Raw genomic sequence first — 20,474 nt, forward strand, 5'->3', positions numbered from 1 at the left:
TGCTGCTGAAAATTCAGCTTTGACATCACAGAAAAACAAAAGTTCACCACTAAAAATGTGAAACAAATGCTGATTTCAATAACATTCATCAGTGCCTCACATACAGCACATCGGACACTCAAACCACACACACACACAAAAAAAAAAAGCAATAGGTTTAAGTGTCTCTAATTTGGTCCTGTAAATTACCCACCATCCGTCTCTCTCTTTCTCTCTTAATTAGGGCTCTTCCTCTCAAGCACTTTCCCTCTCTTTCCCTTCTTCTCCATGCCCCATTGTGAGGCAGTTCTGACCTGAAAGCATGTGTCATTGAGCTCCATGTCAGTGGGGTGCGGTTGGGCTTCTGAACAGGAAAGAGGGGGTTTGTGGGATTGCGGGGTTGGGTGGGAGGAGCCTGGTTACTGGACAAAGAGAGAGGTAGGACATGGATTGTTGAGTGATGGAGAGGAAGCCAGCGTAGAGGGAGAGAGCGGAAGGAGAGAAATCCAGAGAAAGAGTGGGCCCCCTCCCCCATTTCCCTGCACGATGGCCCTATAACCGCCTCTGCTTTGATGGTTATGTGTCAACACGTCCTCCCCTCCGGTTTGACCAACAAAACAGCTTTCATTCAACACCCAGGTTTAGTTGTTGACACACGACAGCCAGCAAAAATGTCAAATCGAATTGGAAATGTCTGAAGGGAAGCTCATAATAATGACAGCGAAGGAGGTTTTTATTGGAGCTTCCTGCTTCTCGTTCATTCTCCAATGCTCTTTACAATCTGCCTTTTTACCACTCTCGCATTCATATGTCGAGGTGACCGTACCCGGAGCGCTCTTATCATGTCTTATCATCATAAAGTGCGTTTGATGGCAGAGAACTACATATTTGAGTGTGTGTTTGTATTTATTTGCAGTTCCCTCTTCAGTCGTCCCTGGCCTTGTTTCTTCCCTAAGTTTAGCCTTGCCATCTTAATTCAAGCAAATCCCCTCCAGAGTTGACAGGGTCAATTACATCTCAAGAAGGCTGAATAAGACGGTGAGAAAAAAATAAATTAATACTTAGAGCTTAAACTCTTTCACAATTGACGCTGAAGAAAGGAACAAGAGTGCATGTGCTCTGATTGATCCCGGACAGCCATTTGGTAATGGGCGGGGGCTTTTATGATCAGTTGCTTGGTGACAGGCTCAAGAGGAGGGCAGGAAGCAGGAATAAACCGTGTGTCGCGATCCACTGTACCGTTTCCGCGATTCATTCAAAGTATGAAAAGCTTCCTGAGGCCCAGCTAATGAGGATCCACAAGCGAAAAGGAGAAAGAAAGAACGAGAAAAGGGAGGAGATGGACAAAAAGAGGCAGCGAAGCCATCAAAGACGAAACATTTACAAAAATAAGTGTTTCCTGAAAGGGCACTGTGATTGAGAGCAGCGACGGGAGCTCAGCACCCGACTGCGTGCTCACAGAAACGGTCGACAAGCAAAAAGAAGAAGCGTAATTTATGGAAAGAGTGGCCGTTTTGGGGGTGGAAGGGGTTTTTCTTTATATGAGGAGGGGTTGTAAAGAAGCTCGCTAATCACACCCTCTTTTGCGATGGCAGCGTTCTCTCTTCACGCCAGTGGGCCAAAATTACCCCAAAGTGCAAATTGAGCCGGTGTCTCCAAAAATGTGCACAAAACCAGAAAAGACACAAAAACACAGAGGCAAAAAAAGGCCTTTGATCAGTTCGAGCACTAAGGAGCAGATCTATGTCACCACACTTAGCAGGAGAAAGGGCTCTCCGAGCAGCCTGTGCAACACTGGTGGCGTCTAAAAGGATGAAAGAGCTCTGTAATGGGTGGAAAGCCTCTTGTATGCTAAAGCAGCCCAACTGGTGGTTGGCCATTACACATCTACCTCTTTTTATTAGTCTCAATGTGCTGGCTACACAAACAGCCTGCCTGCACTGTCACAAAGCCCCTTGGCAGCAAATAACCAGGTACATTTAACTCATTTCTACTGTAAACGTCTCATTGAGAGGAGGCGGCTAATATACTATTTGAAAATACTTTAGCAAGTTTCCTTACTAGACATTACACACAATGATATTAAATCGTTTCCATTCCATCCTGTTATCACCTCTCTCTCACTCTTTCTCCTAGGTGTCTCTAATAATTTGCTATCTCCAACATGGAAATGAGTTTGTGCCTATAACACAGCATGAGTACACAATCAGCATTTCATGCACTGCTATTCAATCTGCAGCACAACAGTGAAATATATCATATTTCAACAGAGCATGCAGTCTGAATTGAATGTGATGAGATAAAAAGACAGCAATGTGAATAAAAAAATGCCAAGACATGCTATTCTATACTCTATACCTATACTCAATAACAAACATACAGCGGAACAAATGATTCTTATTGGCTGTATTTAATGAATCACACAAACAGACGCACAAGTTATCGATCTGAATTTGTCTGACAAATTCTTCGCTGAATGAACTCACTGAATCGGTTTACTGAAAAAAAGAGCTTATTGCAATCAAGTTCATCAGTTCAGCTCATCATAGCAGCAATGTAACAGAAGTAGCAACAGATCTTTTAATGTTTTTCTGAGCTGAAAAAATATCAGAAAAATGTAGAGGACTTGGTTCACTCAGGTGATTATTGATCAGATGCGAGCTTACAGTTGCTTGACTTACAAGGGTAACAAAACATTTTTGAGTGAACTAAGGTGCACCGTACAACTCTAAAGGCCAGTTAACACTGCACAGACAAACGACAACAGACACATTTGGTTTGCGTCTGTTGGTGCGGGGTGAATTGACCTTTAAGTGCAATCCAAAACAATGAAAGCTAACACAAAATGTGATGAAGATGTCTTACAGAAAAACTCAATGTGAACTATGAAACAGGATTTCCCTACTCTATGTTTACTAGTCTGTAAGGTATATGTACAAATCACCACACACACACACACACACACACACACACACACACACACACATATGTACAAATAAACACACACACACACACACACACAGCAAGCAAGATAAAAAGTGATTGAGAGCAACATAAAAGGAAATGACAGAATGAAGTAAGACCCAACTTATTGACTTCAAATACAACTATGGATTTTGCTTCATGTCATAAAAATCCCAAGGCAGTCTGTAAAAAAATCCATGTAATGACTTGAAGATCAAACTCTATCTCCAGCAGGACATCTGTAGGAACTATTAGAGTCTCATTGATTGTAGTTGAAGGCCTGGGGGAAGTCCGCTCACGCACATGTACTGATGTAAAATTAGAAGAACGTTCTACTGTACGACATTTCAGCTGTGTCAGTGTTGCCCTGCAGATAGGAGAGTGAGACTCCAGTTGGCCATTAAACCTGTTCTTCCTTTCTCCGATACACTTCTAAAGATTCATGGATAAAGAGGCCATGGCCAGAGCACTGGTACCCTTATACTCTAGATACTCATCGTTCCATCTGAAACCAAGCACACACATTCCCTTTCACCTGTAACATCACTTAATTATTTGTCACAGGTCAGACAATAAAAGGAAAATGTATAAAGACACAAACATTGGTCACAGGCTTCCTTATTAAGATGGAGCTCATTGTCAATGCTCAAGCTCACAGCGCAGGGATCAAAAGGTCACTAAGCGACCTTCATATCAGTCATGATCCTACAGCTCTGATCAACATGAACCAAAGCTGAGGTCGTCCATTACACTCAAACTGACAAATGGACGTGTGCACCCAGACTATTACTGCAGGCTGTGCTAAAAGCACTGGTTGTATTAATGGGGTTTGAACATGGAAGGAAAGAATAGCCAGTCATGAGTGTTGTTATATGGCATATACTTACCAAACTCTACAGAAATACTTTCTCAGGGACTGTGAATGAAAAACAAAATAGTTTTTTTAAAAATGCCATAGTTTTTAGCCATGTACCCTGATGAAGTGATGATATTCTTTGAAGTAATCTGAACCTACAAAATTCAGCCTACACAACTGTACAATTTAGAGACAATAGTCGGTAGGAAATGAAAATCATCACATCTATATTCTACATGTTTTGATCTTACTATGAACAATTCATCCAGTTGTATTTTCATTGTTTTACATTCATTTTTTAATTTTTAATTAATATGTCAATCTATCAGTGAAACGACAGACTTCTCTCTGGTGATCTCCAATCATTTAATCCACTTAAACCCCAGCACTTCTTACAATTAACCTCAAATTCATATTTATATCTGTCTCCATCCAAACAACAACCAGTAGTTAGAACCAAGCCACTTTGACAGTAGAGACAATGTTGATATGTCTGATGTTGCTATTTGTGGAGAAATCACAACACATAATTTAAGATAAAAAAAAAATAAAAATAAAAAAAATTTGGAAACTGCCGCTCTTAAATCATGCAATTGTTTTAGTGCTCCACCAAAACATTTCCTTAAAATACCCCCTTTCCTTCACAAGTTTCACAACCTTCCCTCAGCGAGAAACAATCAAAACTGAGCTTCATCTAGCAGTCTCATTTTTAAGGTAATTTCTTTCTAAATGTGCTAGTCATTTCCTTCCAATTTCATATAGCTCTGTTCAAATTATAATATGTATCGCAGGCAGCACTTTCTTATTCCATGTTTAAATCCCAGCTGTGAGTGCTCATTTTGCGTGTACCCAGACCTTGATGGTTCCTATAGCTAATGCATCACATCAATTATATGAAAATAATAAAGAAAACATTCTGCCAGATAACGTTCCGCTTTTATGTGAGCACTTTTCATTATGCTTGTCCACCCAGCTCCGCTTGCCAATCATTCAGTCTGACAATAGATCTCCATCTTCTATGCTATTAGATTTGCATCCCACTCTATCTCCCAGCTATTGTTCACCCATTATTTATGCAGAAAGCACACATACTCCTTTCTAGCCCTGATGAGAAATCGAAAAAGGTGTTAAAAAGTAACTATGCGTTGACCTTTACCAATCAGCGCCCCAGAGAGCGTGGGTTTAAAGGTTCCCCTGGTCCAGCGAGCCAAGCTGACTGTTCCCTGTGGCGTGGCAGAGGCGGTGTAACTTCAGAGGCCAGCCAGTAACCACTGGCCCACTGGGAGCGGTGCCAGAGTATGTACCACAACACAGCAGTGCACCGTCTACACACAGTGTGTCAGTCTCACTTCACCGTGTGTCTGTGCACTCATAAGTCAACGATCTTCACATCACACACACACACCTCACTGCAAGGCCAACAAATGGACTGCTGTGTTCAGATATGGCGCAGCATGGGCTGCCCGTGTGTGTGTGCGTGTATGTGTGGCAAGACCGCAGGTGGAGATGTCTCTCTGTGTCAAACAATACAGCCACAGAGCTACATGTCTACAGACAGGAGGCAGACGGAGGCAGAATCAATTGCACACGTATGATGCAGTCGATAAAAAGATGATAAATTAGTCATGTCATCACTGACCACACTGCATTACACACAGTGCTCAAAATCTCTGCAAACTTGTCCATTCAGACTATGTGTGCTATGGATTCATGCAACCATTCTGTACACAAGCTGGCGATAGAGCTTAATCAGTATCAATAAAGGGAACACACTCTGTTTATATTACTAAATTACTATTTTATGTAACATAAAAATTGATAAATAAATATTAAAAAAATATGAAACTGACCTGAGAGAAAAACAGAACCACTGCTACTACATGTGTATTCACACATGTATATATATACAGTATGTGTAAATATATATATATATATATAGTATATATATATATATATATATATATATATATATATATATACGTGTGTGTGTGTGTGTATTATATATAAATAAAGGTGCCACTTGAAAGTTTGTGAACCCCTTGCAGAATCTGTAAAAATTTACAGTAATTTTTAACAAAATGAGAGATCATACAATATTTTAAGTAAGATATTTTACATAAATATCTTTAAATTTAGTCCACAAGACATAAAAAAAATGCATCGTGTTTCCTTCTGGAGCATCGGTGAATGTTTGAACCTTTTTTATTAAATTTTTATCCAAAATAAAAAGTTTTTGTTTACATATTATGTGTGTGTGTACTGTGTATATTAATTATATGTAAACACACAAACATGCATGTTTATATTTAAGAAAAGTATTCTATGTTTATATATTAAATATATTTATATATAATATCAATTATATGAATATAAATATATATAAATACATGTAAATATTTTCAAAATATATGCTGTATGTGTGTGTATATATATATATAAAAATAATATAAACAGTACACACACATATTATGTAAACAAAAATGAGATATATCACCATGAATTGTTTGACAGCACTAATATTTAATCTAAATTACATAATTATTTATAAAAAAAATTAATTATTCATAAAGGTGTGTGTATATATATATATATAAACATTGAAATAATTACAAATAAATATTTTATGATAAAACAAAGTAGTGACAAATCCCTTTAGTATAGGGAATTTCTCCTAGGTTTATCTCATGAGTGAAAGGTTACAGTAAGTCCTGCTTGTGTGAATTTGATGGGAAAGGGCCTGATTGCTAAGAGCTTATTCTCTCTGAAGCACGATATAATAACAGCAAGAGACCCTGAATTCCTCACATCATCACAAAAACACAGTTTCACATTAACACTGCCGTGCGCTTTCAAATTAACACTTGCCTGACATCCATTTAATGATCAACTCTGCTCTCCCCTCGGCTACTATTTACTACGCCAGCAAAACTACCTCCTGCTAACACCTAACGAGAACATAAAGAACACTCCATAAGGCCCTTCTCTGTTTTCTTTCTTCTTATGCCCTTTATATTTAGCCAGCATCTGTATGAAAAGATCAAACACATTTTGGACGACATGAGAGCGGACAAATGATAATAAGTCATCTTTGGTTGCCACAAACACATGCTGAGTTTATGAAAATCCAATCATAAGCACAATACAGTAACAACTTTTCAGCACTGGACAGGAACAAGGCCCGATTCATAAGGGGCCACGGTGGGAATGGATGACTAAAAAAGCAAATTTAGCCTTGGTGCCTGTGACCAGCAAGTGGGCGAACAACAGCACTCCAGATTATTGTGACGCCGACAAAAGCAGCGCAAAAAGAGCACAGCATGGCCGGGTTTAATAGTTAAGTTCAATACAAGAGCCAGAGATTTAGTAATATAAATCACAACACAAGCATGGCCGAGAGCGCCACAGCAGCGCACAAAAGGCAGACTGGATCCTACAAGCCAATTTATCTTCAGAAATAGAAGGAGCCCATTGTCCATATATCAAATGGCCTGTCCCAGCCCCCTGTGTCCCTCATGTTCAGTTCATCCAAAGTTAATGTAGCCTGAGTCTACACCACGTCGTGCTCGAACACTGCGTGCTCAGTGGAAGACCCAAAGCGCACTGCAAATGAGCTGGCAGTGGCTTCTATCAAACTCACTTTAGCTTCTCGGGACAATCTAACGGCACCAATATCTGCTGGCAGAGGTGCATCTAGACATTTTTCACTGGGGTGGCCCATTTGGGGCGGAGACTCATCCAAGGGTGAAACAAAAACAACAACACTTTAACTTGAAATGTTTTTTACACCCAACAAATTTATACTAACATGATATAATATAATGTCATGTAATATAATAGTATTTTGTCCTTGGACTTTTCTTCTAATAAAAGATATTAACACAGTTAGATTTTTTATTTTTTTTTCAAATGTTATTATTTATTTATTTATTATAATGTTATTTATTATATTAAGTGTTGCTATGTAACTGTAAACTGTTTAATAAAAATTAATATAATATAATATAATATAATATAATATAATATAATATAATATAATATAATATAATATAGGGTTGTGTCGATAGACAATAGTATTGTGTATCGACGATAGTCAGAGATAGACTATAACAGATGTCTCTTTCGATAGTCAAGACGACATTAGGCTCATTCTCCTATTTATGTATTAAATTATAATAATAATTATTATTAATATTATTATTTTTATTAGGAGGCCTATAATAATTTGGCTATCAAATTGCCTCGCTATTTCACTTTAGCACTGCATTTCACACACACGCGCGCGCAAATGAGAATTAGAACCTGTAGCCGGTGAAGAAGTCTCCATCCACAAACAGACGTACATCATCTGCAGATAGAAGGTATTTCATTTAGGGCTGTGCAGTATGGACAAAAAAATCTATCACGATTTTTTGATCAATTTTGCGATTTCGATTTTAATCACGATTTTGACACACACAGACATGCTTTACAGTCATAAATACATTCAGTATAAATTTGAAACATATTTCCAAAAGAAAACCAATGAGAGTTTTATCAAAAAGTTGTAACATGCCTCTAGAACAGACATAAGTCAAAATAATCACTAAGTAAAGATGTCAAAGAAAATGTCTAGACATATGGCAAAAAAATAAAAAATAAAATAAAACCCGTGTCCAGGACTTTTTTTTTTTTTTGCCATGCATTGTTCAAATAGCTCATTGTAGCGGTGCCTCAGGTGCTGAAATATATTTATTGCCCAAGGTTCACACGTACTCCGTTTCCAGTGCATATACAGTATGTGTGTATGCAGTGCAGAAGCAGCAGCGAGAGCGAGTTATTGTAACGCGAAAGCACATTAAAATAATGCGCGAGCGCGAATCTCTCCGCTCGCAAGCAGATTTCTATTGCTCTCTCACAAAACCAGACACGAGTGCTCAGATACACGTTGCTCTCGTCCGGAGAGAGTGCGCACAATTAAAACATGTCTCCTCTCACTCACTCACTCACTCACTCTATGCTCATGCGCTAGATATTCATTCTTTTTGCACCTTTCGATTTCTAACCTTTTCTGTTCACATCTTTTACCGTGTGCAGTGTGAACGTTCTGATCCATTAACATGGGCTCGGAAAAAATACCCATCACAGTAAGAGTGTGTGAACCTGGAGTTACGTAGACATATGCCCGGTCTGTTCTGTTCTCGTGCTCCACTTAGGTGCGCTGCATTCTGATTGGATCGGATAGCATACTGCGGGAGGTCTGGACTGCGGAAAATCGTGCTATAAAGCGATTTAGAAATTTTTTTTATTACGATTTCGATTAATCGCACAGCCCTAATTTCATTGCACTGTAACAAGTAATCTGAATGGCCTATATATGTGCAATATTTTAAACGAGCCCTCACTAACTGAGTTTAATGCTACAGTTATGTTAGAATGCATCTCATTCTTGTTTCTTTGGTGGTGCGTCGGGCTCGTCATGGGGCGCACGGTCTGGAGCGCTGTGTGACTGATGCATCAGTTCAATTGAATTTTACTCCAAATATATGAACTTACCTGTTTTGAATACTTTATATTTAACGTGTTCGTTTGTGTCCAATATTAGTGTTAAACTGTTGGTCTTTAAATGAAATCTACTATTGATTTTCACATTTGACTGATTTTGCAGAACATTTAGACTGATAATTTCCGTGCGCAGATGCAGCAAATTTGTCACAGGACGCGTGATATGACAGTTGCTTCTGACTATATATGAACTAGCTGTTTTAAATACAGTATTTTTATATTTTTATCAGTATGTTTGAAAGTATTTTTTTTTTTTATAATTGGTGATTCCACAGGCTCTATCTCGCACACCTGCGCGGTTTAAAACACCAAATAGTTATGATATGACAAGAACAAAGAGTCTCTCTCTTGCTCCACCCACGAACAATAATATCGTGTATCGTCGATCTCACGGGCTGACGATATGACGATTTGAAAAATGACCATACCGCCCAACACTAATATAATATATAATTTGTCCAACTTTCATGTCAGTGATTACACTGAAGATGTCAATGTCAGTGTCAACTTTTTTTTTTTTATAAAATCAGCTGTCAGGTTTATTATTATTATTATTATAATTATTATTATTATTATTATTATTATTATTATTATTATTATTATTATTATTAAATGTTATTATTGTTATGTAATTTTAACTTAAATGTAATTTTCGTTAAAATGGGGCAACATAACATAACATAACATATAACAAAACATAACAAAACATAACATAGCATAACATAATTAAAAATACAGTCTAAATGACAATACATTTTCATTATCATCACGATGGATGGCAGGCTATGCTTCATGAAACAGATTAAGATATTTTAGCTAAAAACTGCTAGCAATTTTATCATTGATGTGTAAAATTAAAAAGCTTTCTCTTTTTACCTTTTCAAATATTTGCAATTAAAAAGCACTTGAAAAAAAAAAGTGGGGTGCGAAGAGAACAAGGTATTATCTCAGAATTAAAACACACTGAATGCTACTTACTAGCAGCCTGCACTCTGGCTTTGCGGCTCAAGACCAGCCCAAAGAAGTTTTGGGCTATGCACTCATAATCTCCCTCATCAGACGAGTAGTCAGACTTGGTCTTCTGGAAGTGACCAATCAGAAGCGAGCCATTAACAAACATGACATAGTTTTGGTCCTCCACTATCAGAGCTCCGTTGCGCCTCCACTGTGTGGTGATGGGTGGGATCCCCTCCACCTGACAGTGCAGCATCAGAGGCTGTTCCTGAACAGCAATAATGTCACTGGGCTCCAGAGTGAATGACAGCTCGCCCCCACAAGTCATACCTAGGAGATAAAGACACACACACACACAAAAATAGACAAAGATTAAAAACTGCACAAAACAAACAATACAAATGGAAGCTTTTAATCAGTTTACAATTGAAAATAAACTTTAAACCAAAGGAATCAAATGCTGTATTGTGCTGCTGCTTAATATTTCTGTGAACCCACCCCCCCCATCTATTCTATCTATTATCTATTATGAACACTGATTAACAGAAATGTTCCTGCCTCCTCTATCTGTTCCTCAAGCAGTCAAGTGGCATGATTATCTACTGATGTCAATCCCAAAATCACCAAGTACCATATAAATCAATTAATCTGCCTGCCAGATATCATATATCAGTATAGTGAATGGGAAGAAATGGCTCAGTGCAATGAAACTGCAGTGAATGTGATTGATAGTCATACATTCTGCATAGATCAGCAGTACACTGAAATCCTAAAAATCCTTCAAGTCTTCTTGCTTGAAGTAATTCACTCACTGGCATATGCATGCATGTTTGTTTGTAAAGATACTATACTATTAGAAAAGACCTGTGAAATTTTTCCAACCATACAATTATTTCCCAAGCCACTTGTTGTATGTTGGGTCGCAGGAATGCTGGAGACTATCCCAGAGTCTCAAGCCGTAGGCAGGGAAACACTCGCTGGAACATGGATGTCCAGTTTATCACAGTGTAAAATTTTTGTTTTGTGTAAATATGAGAAAAAGAAAATGAGACCTTCTGGGTCTATTCATTTACATTTTTTCAACACCAGCAGCTAAATAAACACCACCACAACTTTTGTTGACCTTTTGAAGCTAGTTAATTATTTCTGAGTTCAGCTACACTCAGCCCCTGCTTGGCTACTCAACAGCATATTTTCTGTTTTGGCTGGTAAATTACAGTAGCTTACACTACCTAGGCAACCAGCTTCTGCAGAAAGACCATGGTGGACCAACTTCACATTAGCTGAAATTTGCTAATTCATCAGCTAGACGAGACCCATACCAGTGCTAAGCAACATAAAATCCCTGATATGCTTTGAGCGAAATAATGACGTTATTTGGAACTATATCAGGCCAAAACAAATTTCTTTCTGAGATTGTTTTTGAGTTGGGTGGTGTCAGGATTCTAGCTAACAGAATACCACAACTCAGGCATTTCAAACTTCTTTTTGTCCCTATTAGTGAGGGACTTAGACTTTGCTGTAAGTATATCCCAAACTTAAGATGGTAATTTCAACAGGGGAAGTACAGTATGGACAGTAATGCCAGCTGAAGTGACATGAAAATTGTATTTATGTATTTAAATACATTTTCTTGTTATTTAACATCTTTATATGAAGTTTGCATTTACAAAATACATTAAAGGGTTAGTTCACCCAAAAATGAAAATTATGTCATTAATTACTCACCCTCATGTCATTCCAAACTCGTAAGACCTAGTTCTCCAGAGTATTCCAGAATGTAATTAACATAATCAGTGCACAGATTTTATCTAAATTTGTGCTCCGAAGATGAACAAAGGTCTTACAGGTTTGGAACAACATGTGGGTGAGCAATTAAATGACAGAACTTTCATTTTTGGGTGAACTAACCCTTTAACAAAAATACTTCACACATCATGCATGGGTCCAGCGCAAACTGTCTTTTGCCGTTAAAATAGTACAGTCAGGATTTGCTAAAGACGCGCAGTGAAAAATTAGTGCTGAAAAGGCGTGGACACAGTTATTTTTGCGCCTGGCCTTATTGAATATGCATTTGTAGGATTTGTTTCCCTTTCAGACTCAAAATTTATGGGAGTTGTTTATTAAAATTTTTTAGGAGATGTTTTTTAATATTGTTTGCGCACATTAAATTACTGGTATTTGTGCCATTATTTAATGCCCAAAAATCATGTCTTAAAGCAGGCAGTAATTTGCGCTAATCTGGTAATGGTAGACTGCGCTGGTCAGAATTTCCCTCTCCAATCTGCACTTTTATGGAACTGCACTTTAACGCTATTTTGCCCTGTTTATTAAACCTGGCCCTAAGTCTCACTAAATGTTCCCTTTTAATAACAATGTCCTCCAGCAAAATCACTGACACCCGCACCAATGGTGATAAATAGCAGTCTGCCCTGACTTAGAGTGATAAAAAGGAGAGCTTAGTGGACTCTCTTGTGCTCTGCACTGAAGATATCGGGTTTCAGTCGCTGGTGGGCTAAGCAGTAGCAGCCTCTGCCTGCGGCTCAGGAATCCATCTGAAGTTTGGCGGGTGGGGGCACGAGGGCGCAGCTAGAGACCAACTCTGGCATAATCGCTCAAATTCCAGCCCCGAAATATACTCCCTTTAGGTACAGCCGTGGAATGCATTGACTCACTCATCCCTGCAGATCACATGACAAATAAATGAAGAGGGAGAGAAAGACAGAAACGCAGGCTCTCATTATGTTACTAAAGTGGTCTAAGGGGCTTGAGTTATCTTTCCACGTCTTTCTTATCTTACTGCTGTTCCTCTCAGAGTTTCTCTTTTGTTCCTGCTCCATTTGTGAAGCAAGAATCATGCTCCTCTGTCAATCCCCGTTTTATTAACCGACGCCGTTTTCTTCTCCGACTTCTTACAAGGTTTTATTGCAGCACCAGCAGGGCGTAATTTTCAGGGTTACACACACACGTCCCCAGAGCAACTGAAAACTTCTCACTGGATTCTTCGCTATATCGGTGTTCAAATCTTCTCTTCCCTAAGATAATAAAACACTAGCGTTGTACAACATAACATTCATCTTTTTGAGCTTTGATGTCAATGTCGCTTATCCATCTCTTATGACTGGATTTCCCTTAACTACAATAATTCATGTATACATAATATATGAAGCATAGGGTGGTCTGATGCTGTGGTGCTTGATTTAATATTCTGTTTCTTTAAACTCTTGAAACTGAAGTTTATAAGAAAAGTTATTTTTCAAATACAAGCTCTTCATCAAAGAATCCTGCAAACATGTACCACAGTTTTTACAAAAAACACAAAGGAGCACAACTGTTTTCCACATTAATATTAATAAGAAATGTTAGTTGAGCTCCAAACCTTGATATGCTAATTTGGTGCTCAACTAACATTTCTTATTACTATAATATTTCAAAAGAATCATGTGACACTGAAGACAGGGGTAAAGAATGCTGAAAATTCAGCTTTGCCATCACAGGACTAAATTACACTTCAACATTTATTTAAAAAAAAAAAAAAAAAAACTGTTCGGTCATTCTGTGTCAACTCAAACAGAGGTCCCCAGCTAAAATTTTTGATTTTGCTAATATTTATTCTGAAGAAAGATAAACATGTATAGTGATGAAAGTCAAAATATTAAATATCATGGATGAATATTTACTGAGTAATCCACTATTTTGTAGAGCAGGGGGTCAAAATGGCAATTTTCACCTGAGATTCAGAGCCAAATTACAGGGGGGTAAAAAAATGACTTCAGAAAGATGGCAACATAATAAAGTTACTTTTACAAAGAGATTGGTAGGTCTATTAGTAAAATATGTTGGCCCTATATTGTTCAGTTCCAGAGATAATGGAATTTCAATATGGCGCCAGGAGTAAATCAATAAATTGTACACATTTTCAGTGGTCAGAAACCAAATGTAGGTCAAAATGTGGGAATGTTGAAGAACAAATAATGCTGGAACTAGAAATGTATCTCATTTCTTTCTGTCAAAACAACTGCATTGAACATACCTGTCTGAGTGCCATAAGTATAATTTTTTTTATAAGTATTATAAGTATTATAGGCGAGTTTGTGCCTATAACTCAAGAAGTCTTAAAGATATCGCAATATAATTTTAGATTCTAGTTCTTAAGAAATTTTTCTTTTGGAATCTTTTTTTTTCAAGGTTCTGTATCATTCAGATGTATGGGGACCTCAATGAGGCCCCATATTCAGACTGTTGTATAATACCCATTTTCAGTGGAAGAAAACCAATATCTCAGGAACCGAACCATATAGGGCTTTTAAAATAAAAATTTCCAAAAGAGAAGTTTGTTAAGACCCGATATCTAAAAGGGCATTAAGATGGGAAGTCGTGGCCTAGTGGTTAGAGAGTTTGACTACTAACCCTAAGGTTGTGGGTTCGCGTCACGGGCCGGCAATACCATGCCTGAGGTGCCCTTGAGCAAGGCACCAAACCCCCAACTGCTCCCCGGGCGCCGCAGCATAAATGGCTGCCCACTGCTCCGGGTGTGTGTTCACGGTGTTGGTGTGTTCACTGCTGTGTGTGTGCACTTTGGATGGGTTAAATGCAGAGCACTAATTCTGAGTATGGGTCACCATTAGGGCTGAACGATATGGACAAAATTTCATATCTCGATTTTCATGCCAGATATCTCGATATCGATACAATACGATATGACTACGTGTTCGGTGAAAACCAAGCATTTCTCAGAAAAATAAAAAGATCAAAATACAAAAAAAATGTGGAAAGTATAGTTTTATTTTTAAGAACAAGTCATCAACATTAACGTAAATTACCCAAAAAATAAATTACAAATCAAACCTTTTACTGCAGCTCTGCTTTAACAATAAATAACAAATGCAGCAGCTGGTGGAACATTGAAAGTGCATTGAAGTGCAACAACATTTATATTCTTCAAAAGATCACATAATTGTATGCAGAAAATGCATTTGCTACTAACAGAACAGAGGTAGTTACAGGCAGCACAACTTCTACAGATTCTTTGCCAGGAACACTAGCTTGTTAACCATGTCTGGCTTCAGACAGGATGTCTATGGAAGAGGTAATAATAATCCTTTCCATTATAATTCGACACGTTTTATTCATATCAGATACACATTGTGTAAGTAACTTCAATGTTTACTCTATTCTATTCCCAGTTCACCAGCCACTTACTTTTAAGTATTTCGGGAGAAGTGGATGAATTCACGTGTTTTAAACATAGAGGTTGTAAATCCAACAGATCCGATTCTCTGAACTGCGTCTGCGGCACAAACTAACACGGCGGCGCCCATCGCGCATACAGCTCAACTAACGCGATCGTTATAAAGGTGTTTAAACAACAATATACTTCCACTTGCATGTATTTGACAATCGGAATATCAGATATTTCATGCCATAGCTAACACATTTGTGAATATTCTGAATAAAAAAGGAAAAAAAAATGACATAAAAGCAGATCATCATTCATTCAGCGCTGTTGCTGCTACGGTGTGTGTCACGTGACAAGCAATGACGCGTCACCATGGAAACGCCGCCGCCCCTCTCACAATATAGTTCCCACGTCCCTGGTAATGTGTGCGCGCTGGCTTTAGCGGTGCTTTCAAGGGCACTCGTAAAACTGATGTTTGTTGTGACTGCCAGAGTTGTATGCAGGGCGAGCGCGGAGAGGGGAAATCTATATCGTCTATATCGTTGCTTTTTTCGATAGTTATATCTTGAAAGTTCATATCTAGATATAGATACGATAACGAATTATTGTTCAGCCCTAGTATGTGTTCTTTGTTGTTTGTTTTTTCGATTGTGATATCTTTATTACTTTTTGAATTACAGGCCTGCAGACTTTGGAGGAAAAAAAAACTTGAAAAGTGCTCTTTCCCCATCTTTGAACGGTCACCACTGGCACATAATTCAACAAAGATTGCTGAATTCAACAGATTTTACTAACAGACCTACCAATCTCTGTGTAAAAGTAACATTATGACGCTGCCATCTTTCTGAAGTCAATTTTACCCCCCTGTAATTTGGCTCTGAGTCTCAGGTGAAAATTGCCATTTTGACCCCCATCTACAAAACAGTGGATTACCCTGTAAATATTCACAATATTATTTCACAATAATACTGTTTTTACAGTATTTTGGATCAAATAAATGTAGCCTTTCTGGGCATAATAGACTAAACCTCGACATTTGCCAATTTCAATATCTTATGATCTAATAGATTTTTGAGATATCAAAAATCTATAGACTTCTTTCAAAAACATACAGATTCAACACTTTTGAACAGTATGTATACAAATTTTTTTTGTGATTTTGTTGTTTTTGCCAATCAACTAAATGAAAATATGAAACTACTACATTATCATTGTCATTCTCCAAACCTTGATGTCACTTATGTCTGTTTTTCTCTATTTACCGTCTTGGACCCTGTTCATTGCTGCTTGCAGCTCTATTTCTCTATTTTATCCCTAAATGTTCATGCTTCTGTTAAACCCAAACGTTCAATGTAGCTCTCTGCTAAGCGAGAAAGAAAGGGAGGCCACATCAACAGCAGTAAGCCCATGCAGTTATTGATTAGAGATCTTTAAAGGAGGCTCCTTGAACTCAGATGAGGCATCAGTCAAAAGAGGAGGAAAATACAGCAGATGCAAGAAAAAGCAAGGTGAAGAAGTCATGAGATAAAATAAGAAATTAACAATATTAAAAGGACAGAAAGAAAGATGAGGAAAATAGCAAAAGTACAGCAGCAGTCACTCAATCACGAAGCAGGCTGATTGCAACCACTCCTCTTTCAAGACGTGTTTAGGGTTTAAGCGTGACTAGAGCACTCTGGAGTTCAGGATCAACTCCGCGTGAGTCCAGCAGCCTGCCAGGCAGACGCACATGGAGTGCCTTTGAGTGATGCTCACACATGGGTTTACCACTGACACTCAAAACAACATGCCACACCACATCAGCCTCAATCACTATTCTCTCCACCCCTCAGAAGCCTACATTTATCTGCTAGAAAGAAAGAAAGAAATCCGTAGAAGAGATATTTTAAAAGGATAGTTCACGGCAGGATGACAGGATTTTCATCAACACCCTCTGCTCGCCTGAAATCCATATGATTTTTCTTTTTCTATGAAACACAAAAGAAGTTATTTCTTTTAGAATTTTCAAGCTGTTCTTTTTCACAAAACACTCAAAGTACCTGCAGCCTTCCTGAAGCTTTCAAATGCCAAAATGAAAAAAAAGGCATAAAATACCAAGAAATAGCCTAGTTATAGTGCACTGTATTCTTCTAAAGTCATGTGTTAGATAGATCATAGATAGATAGATAGATACATAGATAGATAGATAGATAGATAGATAGATCATAGATCATAATTGAATCCGTTTTTTATTTCCACCTATTCAAGTAGAATTTGCATACAAACAGATGAGCAACATTTGGAGAAGAAGAAACTTAATTTCTTGCTTGTGTCAGTGTGCTACGTTTGAATGATATGGTTTATGGTTTTAAAACCCCAGAATGTAGCATATAGGAAATGACTTTCATAATATATTTTGACAACCCCCCTTAAGGTAAAAGGATCAGTTAATCAAAACTTAAAATTCTGTCATCACTGCCTCACCCTCATTTCATTTAAAACCTATAAGGCTTAGAAAATCCAAAAAGGTCACAAGGGTGTCGTAAAATTAATCAATATGAATTGTGTGGTTTAATCCAAGCCTTTTAAACAGTTTTGACCTCATTATATAATAAACAGACTTAATTTAGGCTTTTAGTAACACCTAAACAATGATAAACACAGGGCCTTTATGACCTTTTGGGTCTTACTTTGGTTACCAGAACTTTCCCTGGTGGGACAGAAACCTTGAATGGGTTTTATTTAGAGATCTTATGGTTTTGGAACCACATGAGGCTTAGTTAATGTATAAAGATGACAGAATTTTAATTTTAGGGTGAATTATCCCTTAAAGGCAAAAGGCAGTGTACATATTCTGCAAAATAACTTTTGTATTACATAAAAACACATAATATTTAAACAACATGAGAATGAGAAAAGATGACATCAGAACTATTTATTTTAAGGAGAAGCATCACTAAGTGATGGTATGGTATCTATATTGTTCATCTAAACCAGCGGTTCCCAACCAGGGGTCCAGGACCCACTAGGGGGCCTCAAAAAACAAACCCCACCAACGGGAGCAACTGGATGACTTAAAATGATTAAAAAGCAAAGGAAAACCAGCTTTAAATTAACTACAATCTGGCTATTTCTCCCAAACATCTAGAATTCAGAAATGTAATTATTAAGACACTTTTACAAAAACTTGAAATTGTAAATGGTATTTTTGTACTTCTGAATTTTAGACTTCTAAACCAAGGCCAGGAAGCGCAAATATTGAATGGATCTCATTCCTGTGAATGAGGCAATCAAGTCCTATATATTTCAGCTTCCTGCTCTGGATCAAATAAATGTGATTATAACTAAACGCTAAATGCCAATTCTTAAGTCCTCTCTGACCTTGGATCGGTGAAATATCACACCAGTCACGCAATGAACTAAAGCATGCACAGACCATGAATAGCCCAGTTTCATTAGCAAAGAATAACTCTCAATAGTCATTCGCCTCTCATTCTAAATATCATTGGTTTGGCATGACCTATACAGTAGCTGTGAATTAAACAATGTCCGGGGGCCCCGGTGCCTCCTCCTTATCAGCTCCCTCCATCTCTCCATCTCTTTACTGAGCTTTTTGCTAGTAAACAGGGCATCTGTATAGCCTCACCTGCTCAATTCAAATACCAAACGCTTTTCCTCATTTCTGCATCTCTTCCCAGGGTTTTGTTTTGCTGTGACAGCCTTTTGCACACTGGTGTTGTTTTTTTTTCTTGTTGTGAAGCACTGAAACATGCTGTCAGAGTGACGGCTGCTTTCAGCCCCTTTCTTTTGTCAAGATTTACAGAAAGAACTCTTAGATTGAGGCCACAGAGGGGGGGAAAGGAAAAGTCAGTCTTTGTAGGGTGACCTTAAAACCTATCATCATCATCGCTCTGAAATTGAAGCGGGTTGTTTTTACAGTCACAGCTTTAACACTGGATCATCTGCTTGATATGCGAGGAATTTTTCAATTAAAAGTTCTTATCACACAATCAGTGCACAATTATTTACAATTATTTCTATACATTATGTTTTGCTTTATATATTCAGGCATATCTCACAAGCAAAAACTATAAATTATACATTCACTGAAGACTTCAGTTTGAACTTCATATGCACTCAGCCTGTGGCTGCAATGGTGTTCCTTCACGTTCCTTTGAGTATGCAGTCATAAGTATTTTTTATGCTTAAACCATTGCTTACTATGGAAGTGTGTTTTCCACCTCACAGTGAAACATTTAAATAGTAATCGTGATTTGTAGGTATGTTTGGATAAAAGCGTCTGCTAAATGATTAAATGTAAATGTAAATGTCAAGTCGCAGATACAGTATAAAGTTACATTGTGACTTGTACTCCCTTTTAAAAGGTGTTTTTTTTTTTAAAGAAAGGAATAGGCCTACATATTTTATTCTTATTTAGTTTTTTGATCAAATAAATGCAGCCTTGCTGAGCAAATACTCCACACATTATTCCTTTGACATTTACAACAGCTTTTTTAGAGATACTGATGTAGTCATTATATTGTAAATTTCTATTCTTTTCAGTGAATGGGTGTTCTTAGAATATCCGTGATTGAATTACATTAGGCTTTAAGGACAACAGTGGTATACATCAACAGGTCCGAGGATGCTCTCTGCTCACTGTGCATTATTACGGCAAAGAGCAACGAGTGCACACATTTATGATACAAAGCTGTTTCTTTCCAATGACATGCATGGACAAAATGCATTGGATTCACACATGCTGCTTTATACTGGCCTGCTCAAAAAAAAAAAAAAAAAAAAAAAAAAAAACATGTATTCCAAACCCCCCTGGGGAGATGACACAAGACATTCAGTAATTTAACAACCCAATCCTCATAATTCTAACTCAATCTTTCCTCCTCTCACCAAGTTCTTTGCAGATTGGCAGCTCCGCAAAGGCACCCTACGATGAAAACCTGAAGGAAAACATCCAGCATAAACCAATAATTTTAACACAAGACCTCAGCATGTACGGCATTT

General features: G+C 37.8%; 1 protein-coding gene across 1 annotated transcript in view; it reads right to left on the bottom strand.

Annotated features, from left to right (window-relative positions):
* Positions 1–20,474, bottom strand: part of LOC109093721 (immunoglobulin superfamily DCC subclass member 3) — a 78,752-nt gene that overhangs the window by 56,450 nt on the left and 1,828 nt on the right. The window contains exon 2 of the mRNA XM_042727665.1: positions 10,319–10,624. Coding sequence (XP_042583599.1) covers positions 10,319–10,624 — 306 coding nt within the window. The remainder of the gene's footprint in view (positions 1–10,318; positions 10,625–20,474) is intronic.

This window comes from Cyprinus carpio, chromosome B7, assembly GCF_018340385.1.
Source record: "Cyprinus carpio isolate SPL01 chromosome B7, ASM1834038v1, whole genome shotgun sequence".
Classification (NCBI taxonomy): domain Eukaryota; kingdom Metazoa; phylum Chordata; class Actinopteri; order Cypriniformes; family Cyprinidae; genus Cyprinus; species Cyprinus carpio.